This window comes from Crinia signifera, chromosome 6, assembly GCF_055691185.1.
Source record: "Crinia signifera chromosome 6, ASM5569118v1, whole genome shotgun sequence".
NCBI classification, from domain to species: Eukaryota; Metazoa; Chordata; class Amphibia; order Anura; family Myobatrachidae; genus Crinia; species Crinia signifera.
Genome location: NC_139222.1, coordinates 255,146,532 through 255,158,536, shown reverse-complemented (window position 1 = coordinate 255,158,536; position 12,005 = coordinate 255,146,532). Strand labels below are relative to the sequence as shown.

The 12,005-nt window shown below is 44.7% G+C and overlaps 1 protein-coding gene across 1 annotated transcript in view; it reads left to right on the top strand.

Annotated features, from left to right (window-relative positions):
- LOC146009230 (alpha-2-macroglobulin-like) overlaps positions 1–9,768 on the top strand; it is a 240,847-nt gene extending 231,079 nt beyond the window's left edge. Inside the window, exons 34-37 of the mRNA XM_083149392.1 lie at positions 142–244; positions 3,975–4,016; positions 5,513–5,647; positions 9,581–9,768. Coding sequence (XP_083005518.1) covers positions 142–244; positions 3,975–4,016; positions 5,513–5,647; positions 9,581–9,609 — 309 coding nt within the window. The 3' untranslated portion in view covers positions 9,610–9,768. The remainder of the gene's footprint in view (positions 1–141; positions 245–3,974; positions 4,017–5,512; positions 5,648–9,580) is intronic.
- The last annotated feature ends 2,237 nt before the right edge of the window (positions 9,769–12,005 follow it).

The following is a 12,005-nucleotide window of genomic DNA, read 5'->3' as shown; positions in this document are numbered from 1 at the left end:
AAGAACCTACTGTACAGTCCATACAAAGACATGGCCCCTCACATAATGGCCATGCAGATCCACCCAGGCGTTTTACGACATTTGTACTTCACATTTCCGGTTCCCAGATTACCTTCAGTGACTTGCTCTGTTCATCCACAGCTCACTTACACAGATGAACACTTTGTTCTTGTGCTCAATGAAGAAACGCACGTGAAAAATCTGCACCCGGCAAATGTCGCAGTTTATGACTATTATGTTCCAGGTAGGTAGAAATACACACATAACATACATGTACTTATAAGTATGTGTTCTAGTAATAGGCTGGCTTATTTTCCTGTTTATCTTGATGAAGTTAGTTCTAAAACCCTTTTCTGTTTAATTACTTTGGTATACTCTGCTAAAATTCATACGCAGTAATATTAATTATATAGAAGTGAGGATGTGTGACAACAGTTTTGGAAATTCAGAAATTGGTACTCTTTACCTAGATGGGCGCCAGCGATTGAAATCGCGGGCGTCGGGGGTAAAAATCGCGGTCATCGCGGGTAAATCGGGATGGCCGCGATGCCCGCGATGACCGCGATTTTCCCATAGGGAACAATGTTAAAAAGGCTGATTGACCGCGATTTTACTGTTAAATGCCTCAATGGACCCGATTTGGCCATAGGAATCAATGTTAAATGGGCCACAGAGCCCAAATAGGCACAATTAACCCTTAAATGTCCCCCCCAATTTTTAACGCCACCCCACGATCCACGCCAACCCGAAGCGTGGCGAGCGCAGCGAGCCCGCGAGGGGCGGCAGTACGCGTCCTCCGACCTTTTCATGCCCTATTATCCACTAGGGCGTGGAGTGAGAATAGAATAGTGTGGCGAGCGCAGCGAGCCACCGAGCCCGAAGCGTGGCGAGCGCAGCGAGCCCCGCGAGGGGAGGCGGATACCTTCACAGGTAGACGCGTCCCCTCGCGGGCTTCACAGGTGTCCGCGTCGCCACGGACACCTGTGAAGCCCGCGAGGGGACGCGTATAACTGTAAAGGTATCCGCGTCCCCTCGCGGGGCTCGCTGCGCTCGCCACGCTTCGGGCTCGGTGGCTCGCTGCGCTCGCCACACTATTCTATTCTCACTCCACGCCCTAGTGGATAGTAGGGCATGAAAAGGTCGGAGGACGCGTACCGCCGCCCCTCGCGGGCTCGCTGCGCTCGCCACGCTTCGGGTTGGCGTGGATCGTGGGGTGGCGTTAAAAATTGGGGGGGACATTTAAGGGTTAATTGTGCCTATTTGGGCTCTGTGGCCCATTTAACATTGATTCCTATGGCCAAATCGGGTCCATTGAGGCATTTAACAGTAAAATCGTGTCCATCGGGCCTTTTAACATTGATTCCTATGGCAAATCGGGAGCATCGCGTCGCGGGCATCGCGGGTACATTTATGGCCGGCCGCGCCGCGACCGACACGATTTCCATGTTTAACATGGGTTTCAATGGGAAATCGCGGGCATCGCGTCGGTCGCGTCGCGGCCAGACATAAATGTACCCGCGATGCCCGCGACGGGCGCCCAACTAAGTAAAGAGTACCCAGAAATTTGACATGGATGTGAGGTCAACATGTCACATGTTTACCTTCACAATGTTGACATTGAAAGAATGTTGACATTATAAGGTCGATATTATACATTTTGAAAGGTGGCATGACAAGCATGTGACTGTCCATTCCAGAGGTGCCTCTCCCTAATCCTACTGTTAAACCTAAAAACCTAATCCTATCCCTAAACCTAAGCCCAGACAATAAACTTAACCCTAATCCTATATTTAACCTAACCCTAAACCTATCCCTAACATCTTTAAAGTAATTTTAAAAAAAATGGCTGTTAAAATTCTATTGTCAACATTCACAAAATTGACATAAAGGGGGAAATTTGCTATGAATTTACTAGTAGAATGTGTATTCTACTTCACATGTGATGTTGCTATGGGAAACCAATCATATACTGTTAACTACCTTCTAGAGGGTGCTAAATAAATAAGAAGAAGATCCTGATTGGTTGCCCATAGCAACATCACATGTGAAGTAGAATATACATCTTAGTAAATTTCCCCCACAGTCTTGTGGATGTTATATTGTGGGGAAAATTTACTAAGATGGAAATTCTACTCCACATGGGCAACCAATCAGAATCTATATAGCACCCTCTAGGACAGGGGTCTTCAACCCGTGGCCCGCGGGCCACGAGTGGCCCTTTGAGTTGTTTTGTGTGGCCCACCTCCTGCCGCCTGTCAATGCCATGTAAAAAAAAAAATAAACCTTCCGCGCTAATCCCCTTTGCATGTAGGAGGCGGTGGAGATGGATGTGCAGTGGCTGGGGCAGGCGGGACTGTGCGCGACATGCGCATTGTGTATTTCCTGATGCCGCGCACTCGTCCCGCCTGCACCCTTTCATCGAAGACAGACGCCGCTGCCAGCCCTCTGATGGAGCTGCTGTGTTTCCTGAGACCTCTGCCAGGGACATTGCAGAAGATTCAGGCAGGTTTCTTAGAGAAGGGAAAGCTGGCTAAATGCAGCGCTGGGGGGGGCTTCAATGAGGTGCTGACTATGGGGGGCGGGCTGGCTGGATAGCTGCAATGCAGTGCTGTCTATGGGGGAGGGGGCAGGCTGCAATGCGGTGCTGACTATGGGGGGGGGGTGCTGGGTGCTAACTATTAGGGGGGGCTGGCTGACTGTGCTGACTATGGGGGGCTGGCAGTGCAATGTGGTGCTTACTATGGGGAGGAGGCTGTCTGGCTGTACAGTGCTGACTATGGGGGGCTGGCAGTGCAATGTGGTTCTGTCTATGGGGAGGTGGCTACCTGTCTATGCATTGCTGACTATGGTGGGGCTGGCAGTGCAATGTGGTGCTGACTATGGGAGGGCTGGCAGGCTGTGCAATGCAGTGCTGATTATGGAGGGCAATACTGGTGGCATTTTGTGAGGGACACTACTGGTGGCATTTTATGAGGGACACTACTGGTGGCATTTTGTGAGAGGCACTGCTGTATGTATAAGCAGGAGTATTGGGGGCATTATAGTGTAAGATGCATCATGGTGTGAGGCATAATGTGCAATGGGCATCACAGTGTGTGACTTAATGTGTAATGGGCATCACGGTGTGTGACGTAATGGGCATCATGGTGTGTGGCATAATGTGTAATGGGCATCACGGTGTGTGGCATAATGTGTAATGGGCATCATTGTGTGTGGCATATTGTGTAATGGGCATCATGGTGTAATGGGCCTCGATGTTTATATGTCACTGTACAGCCTTCAGCCAGCTTAAGCATGGAAGGACAACAACCATTCCTGCGGTAACCAATGTCTGATCATGCAGGTTGCAAAAGTGAGCTGTCAGGTAATTGTTTTCCTGCTAGTTCACACTCTTATAATTAGACCACGCCCCTTATAATTAGTCCACACCCCTTTTTGGGAGCGCGCACCTACGGCGCACGCTATTTATGCAATATCAAATTATGTATGGGGGGGGGGGGCCTGCATTTTTATTCTGTTCACACTGGGACCCTAATTGTCTAGATATAGCCCTGGTGCTGACTATATATTGGGGGCAGGGTTTATGTGTATGGGCAGCTGTGCCAACTATCTATGCGCGGGCTGTGATGTCTATGAAGAGCTGTGTTTTATGGGGGCTGTGATGTCTATCTATGAAGGGCTGTGCTAAATACCACAGAAGAGCTAAGTGGCCCCCGGGCTTCGTTGAATTTTTTAATGTGGCCCACACTGTCTTAAAGGTTGAAGACCCCTGCTCTAGGAGATAATAGACAGGATCTATAGCAACATCCCATGTGAAGTAGAATTCCCATTTTAGTAAATTTTACCCAGTATGTCAATATTCTTTCTATGTTGACATTCTGAACGTTAGTATTATGAATGTACTGTATACCAATGATAATTCTACTAACGTTTCTCCATTAATCAGGCATAATGGCTTGTGTTTTCTGTTCTAGATGTACATGATGTAGAAGAGTATAACTCTCCCTGCAATGCAAGTAAGGACATTCCTTAAATATTTCAATGTAGTGATTTTACCTGTAGTGAAGATGGTTTTAGGGATGTGTAATTTTCACAGTGAGTTGAAACAGAATTCACCAGTGATTGTGAATCCTAAACACTTATTATTGGCTATAACAGTATGTCACTGTCTTTTTTGGCAGCTGAAGATTTCCAATAAGGGCCATATCCTATTACCATCAGCTCTTCCCCACTGCTATTAGATTAGTCCGGGGATATCCTGTTAGCCCTGATGCCAGTCTCCCTTCTCCCAATACCTGTTGTAATTGGGTATTATACTTTGTGTGCCTGAGGCAGTAATGGGGCTTCAGAATGGCAAAAGGAAGTACGGTTACTCTGTGTGCATACCTCCCAAGTTTTTTAAATTGAAGAATAGGGACACTCTCACGGCGTAATGTCCATTACACACTATGGGGGAAATTTACAAAAGGAAATTTGTAAAAAAAATAGGTGTATTTGTATCCAGAAATACACTTATTTTTGACATTTACTATCCCGAAAATACGGCAATTCGTATTCGTATTGATAGCACATCAATACGACTACGAATTGCCGTATTTTCGGGATAGTAAATGTCAAAAATAAGTGTATTTCTGGATACAAATACACCTATTTTTTTTACAAATTTCCTTTAGTAAATTTCCCCCTATATAACAGTCCTCCCTCTATTGCAGATGCAGGAAGCTGTGAAGCTGGACCTATCTACCAACAACATCTTTCTAGCAGATTGTGATCCATTATAGTGCGCTACCTAAAATAAACTTACTTACTATAATTATCCCTAAGGAACATTTTCATAAATATTCGGGTTTCAACACCTATATTTGTACTCACGGCAATACAAAATAAACATTCAATTTTATTTACTTACTGTATATAAAGCCGGGACAAGGGCTTGGAAAGGAAAGGAGACATCCCTGTGATGTGCTAGGAGTAATCACATAAGTAACACTTCACTTTGGTATTGGGACCACACAGAGCTACTGTGTATGTGTGGCCTACTGACCATACATGTGCAGAGGCCATACAGCGAGGGTTTTGGAGGAACCATCTCCTAGCATTTTCTGTAGAATGTTATGTATAAGCTACAGGGGCTAATGCCATATTCAGATGATGTTAGCTGCTGGGGCCAAACTCAATGCTTGGTAAACCTGACAGCTTTGCAGCCTCCATAGAAACCATTAGGAGCTGTGGCTGCTCTGAGAATCGGAGGGACTCTGGCATATTTGGAGATATCTGTGGCAATTCCACCTTCATGCTGTACATTGGGGATTATACTTGATGGTAGCTGGTAGCTGGTAGCTGGTATCCACCAAATAGGCTTTTTATTTGGAGGTATGTTCTGCAAAAAAAACAAATAAGCCCCTTTAGGTATATTATAAAAACAATAAACTGAATCTTTGACTTTTAAATAGTATTTGTGATGTTCCAATGCTTCTGTATTAGCAATGACCCCTGCATGTATCTCTCCCAGTGAAAGGCCACTGCAAAGTCAGTGTCTCCGAGAGGGCAGATTGTGGGAATCCAGGTATTACCAGGGATCAGTGTGAACAGAAAGGCTGCTGCTACGATTCCAGTATTTCTCAGTCCAAGTGGTGTTTCTTCCAAGGTTTGTCTATAACTTATATTTCATATTGTGATCATCGCTGTCACAGAGTTCTAATCTTCTGCTCCATCGGGTGATATGTTTCATGACTATTTATTAGGTATGAGCAGTTGGGTTTTTACTCAAATTTAGGGGATCTGAGTCCCGGCTCAGATCACTTTTGGGGAGCTGAGTGAACCGAATCCCTTGGTCAGGTCTTATCCCGACTTCGGAACTTTGATGTCATAACTGAATTTTGGGTTTGGATCACATGTTAATCCCTCTCTCATTATTTTAAGTGATATTTCACCCAGATATATTGAAGTAGACAAAGAAAGAGTGTCTTTTCTTGGTGCACCTGGAGAAATAGTATTTAGTAAAACATTACTTTTATTGAATTCATTTAAAATAGTTACGAATATATAAAAAGGACTGGACAACACATGAGACAACAAATAGTGATTTAAAAAGGATAAGAATCCTCACCTAGCGGGACCCCACTGCCCGCTATCCCTGTTATTATTATAGTAGGTTTAGTGTGGCACGAAAGACTTGATTATATTACCAAAGTCATGTAACATGGATTAATCAGGATTGTTACTTGTCAAATACAATGTATCAATATAACCCTGAGGCTCTCTTGTACATCCACCAGCAAGCGCTTGAACACGGATGTAGTACCGTTTCAGCGCTGCTGCTGGCTTGCTGGAGCCAGTAGTTCCACGACCTGCGTTCTAACCGCAGAGCTGAGTCTGAGGTGTGCCTGTGTGCACTCCCTCGCTCATGCGGGTTTAGAAGAGACAGGGACACACACGGCTCTGGCACCAGATACCGTGTCAGTGTGCTTGTTGGGGACCGTTTCCAATGGAAACCCCAATGCAGCCAACAACAAATATAAATACAGTTTGTAAGTGGGGAGGGGAAAGTGGGGTATTAGACACACTAGGTGTGTGGTTAGTCAAGCGTACGCTTTCGCAAAAAAGCTTCCTCAGGACCACCGGGCAAGCAGCCGGAAGCTCCTTAAATACCGGTTCCCCCATGCATATTCATGGTATGCAAATTCGAGTGGGAGTGAATTAACCAACTCCTTTGTATTATCGGTTGCCTAGGTTGGTGGTCAGGGTTTCCATGTGTGTGCGCATTAAATGTGCGACGTTTTATCAAGGTATAGTGGAGACTTGTTGTGAGCGCAAAGTTTTATTTTGTTTGACAGTGTCGCCGTAGAGATCATCTCTCTGTATTCACCGGCATTTTAATATAATGCAAGTGTTTTCCTGAGTTTTAGAGGACAGCCAGAGGTTTGACACTGTGTGGCAGTCATCATAAAAGTGCATTGAGAAAATAATGAGATTTAGTTACACATTCCATCAGATTGATATATGTTTCATTTGTATTTCAGATTGCCGATTGCTTATTTGCCGGCACCTACATATTTTGAAATATATCCATTGGTTATAATTGATGTCTGATAGTGTCATAAATTATGGTTACTCGTAAAGGCTTCAGGGCAATTTTGCGTACACTATCCAGCCTTTATTGGCGTTAATATTATTGTGCTGTCAGATCGTCAGATACGATCAGCGTGTAGGTCCGATGGAGTGGGACATAGTGTGTCACACTACTCTTGTAAGTGGTCTCTATATTTGCGGGTGCTTGTCTGTCAGCGCTTTCATGTCCAAGCGCTGCTACTCCGACGGATATAGCATTAAGTTAGAATTGGCTTCAGTGACTGTTTATTAGGACATATGATTCAGTGATGAGTGTAAGATTTTGAATTGTCGTTCTGAAGTTCCCTAAACTTTCACCCAGATATATGCTATTGACGTTCCTAATACTGTAGTAATAAACAGTGGTGGAGCCACGGGACCCAGAGCAAGGGCATGTTTTCCACCCCCCCCCCCCCCACCCAGTTTTTAGTAGGCGAAGCTCTTGCACAGCGAAAAGGGGGCACAGTCTAATGGAAAGGAGGCATGGAATCACCAAAGGGGTGTGGCATTACACATTATACCATACACTGTAATGCCCATTGCACATTTTAGCGAACTTCGTAATACCCCTTACACATAAAGCCACATACTGTAATGCCAATTACAAATAAGGCTACACATGATACCCATTACATACTATATAACACACTGTAATGCCCATTAGATATTTGATACATAAGTGCCACTTACCTACATGCTCAATGCCATTGGCTTCATGCTCAATGCCAAGAGGCTTCATGTTCAATGCCATGGGGCTTCATGCTCAGTGCCCAGGGGGACTGAAATTGCTCATTGCCAAGGGGGACTGAAATTGCTCATTGCCAAGGGAGGCTGAAATTGCTCGATGCCAAGGGGAGGGTGAAATCCTGTTGCAGCCACTCCAACAGCCAGGCAGAGTGAGCGGTGTGCTGCCCGGCTGCAGGTCTGTCCACTGCTATTTTTAAGTCTCCCGCTGGACTGTGAGAAAATTGGAGCTCGCAGTCTTGCAGCCAATGCAACTCCTGATTGGCTGCTGGACCGCAAGCGCCTTTTTATTTATTTATTAGCAATTTCTTATATAGCGCACACAGATTCCGCAGCGCTTTACAGCGACTATTTGAACATATACATCAGTCCCTGCCCCAGTGGAGCTTACAATCTATATTCTCTATCACATGTACATGCACACAGAGACATTCTAGGGTTAATTTTTGGGAGCCAATTAACCTAACAGTATATTTTTGGATTGTGGGAGGAAACCGGAGTACCCGGAGGAAACCCACGCAAGTACGGGGAGAATATACAAACTCCGCACAGTTAGGGCTATGGTGGGTATTGAACCCATGACCTCAGTGCTGTGAGGCAGTAATGCTAACCATTACACCATCCGTACTGCCATTGGCTCGTGGTCCAGTGGGAGACTTTAAAAAAGTAGCGGACAGACCTGCTTTGTGTCCTGACTCCTGCGCTGGCCAGCAGTTGCTCACACAACTGATATTGTGAGCCACGGCCGGTCGGCACAGGAGTCAGGAACACACGAGCGAGGGAGTGACAGAGCGAGTGGCTGCGTGAAGAGGAGGAGGGGTATCGCGCTCCACTTGGGGAAGGAATGGGTGATCGGTGCTGCAGATCCTGGGTCTGTCCAGGATCCCTTGCGTATTGCTATTGAAGGGTTTTGGATTGCACACTCAGGATAGGTACTACCTTACATCTACCACACACACCCCTAACTCATCCTGAGTGTGCAATCCAAACCCCTTCAAGAGCGGGTGGCAGGGTAGCGGCAGGTAGGTCAACACCTCTGGGTTGACAGGTAACTAGGTTGAAGGTTGACAGGGGTCTAGGTCGGCATGGGACAAGGTCGAAATGGTTCTAAGTCGACACATGCGTTAGGTCGACTGTCCGCGAGGTCGACATGGGTTTTTCACTGATTTTTGACCCGAATGTCGACACAGTCGACATGGACACAGTTGGAAGTCAACCGCAGCCCCTCACATCATTCACTATGCTTCAGGCATGGTGTCTTAGCACACTATTTTATTCTCCCACCACGCCCTAGTGGATGGTAGGGTATGAAATGCCATTACATGTCGGCTCAAGAAACAGTGAAAAAAAACATGTCGACCTCGCGACATGTCGACCTAACCCATGTCGACCTAACGCAAGTGTCGACCTAGAACCATGTCGACGTTGTCCCATGTCGACCTAGACACCTCTCGACCTTCATCCATGTCGACCTAGAACCCTGTCTACCTAGTTCCCTGTCGACCTAGTGGTGTCGACCTAATGACTGTCGACCTAAGTGGGGTTGACAATTTGACCGTTTCCCAGTGGTTTAAGATCCAAAACCAAACTCAAAACAATAGAGGGCGGATTTGCAATAAAAAACCCATGATGATGATTTAAAACTAAAACAAGGCTCTGCGCATCTTTGTCAATGTACTTTGCCCTCTTATAACATTGTACTTTGATTTAACTCTTTCTGTCACAGGATTTGAAAAAGAAGAATCTCATGAATAAAGAATCGGTATCTGAAGACATCACACACTGTGTCCCCTGAGACAACCAATACATACAGTCTACCAACAAGTAGCAGACAGCATATAACTTCATCATGGACAAAGGCTAAAGGATACTGTTTCTTGTAATGCATCATTCAATAAACAATACACAGTGTCATTTTGTGTGTGGATTTGTTGTGTGATAAAGTTTATTAGATAAATACAAATTTATTTTAATAATTATAATGTGTCAAAACTAGGAAGCCCCTAGTGACGTTAGACCAGGACAACTGCCCGTGATGTTGGTTACATCGGCACTCACAGGTATAAAACAAATTGACTGTCACCAGTAAGTTTTCCTTCAGGGATCTAACACCAGGTAGCATTTGGCTATTTATATTTCATACTAAATTTCACATTTTTAGCTTTGTCAAAGAACATTCTTAATGTTCTACAAGCAACCTTAACCTCCCACCTTCCTTGGTCAATATCATTAAAAATCAATGTCGTGCTCAGAGCCCTTTTTTCTACTAACACAGGGGGTGAGATTTAATAGGATGAGAGATTCAGAAAGTGAGAGATTTGGTGAGAAATCTCCAGTTTTTTTTTAAATCGGCAATCATTTACACTGCAATACCAGTTTGATCTTGCAGTGTAAATGATTGCCGCTTTAAAAAAAACTGGAGATTTCTTACCAAATCTTTTACTTTCTGAATCTCTCATCCTATTAAATCTCACCCATTGTCTCCCATTCAAGCGAGCAGGATCCTTTAATTACCTGCTCGAGGCTTAGAAACTGTGACTTGTCTCTCCTCTGGCCAGTTTAATAGATTTGTCAGGAATTAAATTCTCTTTGTCTCTCAGATCCTTTAAACTACAGTAGGTGGCATCACCTGTCAACAGTAGTAGGTAGAAATTGTTCTTAACACATGACCTCATACCATACCTCCAAACTGTCCCTGTTTTCATGGGACCATCACAATTTTTTGTGACTGTCCAGCATCCGACATGCGATTGGTAGGTTACCGTAGTGTGTGTGTGTGGGGGGGGGGTAGTTGGGAGTCCTTGTTACACACTGCTCTTCTTGCCAGAGCTGCAGTGAATAGACAATGGGCGGTATTCAATGTGAATACCGGCGACATGCAGCGAATCCTGTATTCAACGAGTCAGCCCCTCGCTGCCCCTGACCGGCGAATATGAGCTCCTGCGGCGAACGCCGCAGGGAGCCTGAGGACGGTGGCAGGCAGGGAGATGGAAGTCTCCCTGCCTGCCCCACAACGTTTGTGGGGGGGGAGGTGGGCTCCCCGGGTGCCAGGCAGCACAGGCTGCCCCCCGGGGGTGCCAGCAGGGGACCGGGCATATTCACTACACCCGATCATGAATACGTAATGATCGGGTGAAGTGAATATATGAATATCTAATGAGCGGCTCGGCTCCGGCCCCCTGCTGGCTGGTCTGTGTAAAAAATATATATATATATATATATATATATATATATATATATATATATATATATATATATATATATATTTTTTTTTTTAAATTAAATATATATTCATGTGCTTACAGCACATGAATAAAAATAGCATGCCCCTCCTCAGAATAAAATTCCTGATTTTTTTACACAATTGTAAAAAACAAAACACTTTATTTTAAAAGTTCACATTCCACTTCACCATAAAAGATAGCGATTGCTACTCGGTGAATCATGGCGAAAAAAACCTTGAAATGTATTCGCCACCTGGTCATTGAATAGAGTGATTCACCGTTTTAGTCAAAAATTCGCCTTACAGCACAAAATCGCCATAAAAACCTGGCCAATCAGCCTCATTGAATACCGCCCAATGTGCGCTATTTGCGGAAGCATAGAGACAAGGGGAAGGGCCAGCAGCTCACCACAGCAGTGAAACAGTGCATGGCCCACCATTGCAGACATTTTAATATACTGTATATACACCACCAATAAACAAAATTCGTTATTGTACTATTTTATTTTTTAATAAATGCACACATAAGTTATAAATTCCAATGCACATTTTATAAAATAAATATTGAAAGTAGTTTGATATACGTCAGTAAAAAATAGCATAAAAATGTTATATTATAAGTGAATGAGACCCATAGATATCTGATGAAGGGGCTGAGCTGATCATCACAATGAAATCATGCGCACCCACTTATCTTTACTCCTCTCTGGAAATATCTGGCAGGATATGGAGTTGACCTTTGACATAATCAAGCCCCACCCCCTCTTCTACAAAATGCTACATTTCGTGAGTTCTCGTGAAGGGGATAAAAATGCAGTGTTTCAGTGATTTTAACTCTTCCCCTTCCCCACAGACCACGATTGTAGGTGCTTTCTCTACACCTTGTCTACTTCACTAGGTTTCCAGCAGTATGTGAACATATGCCTGC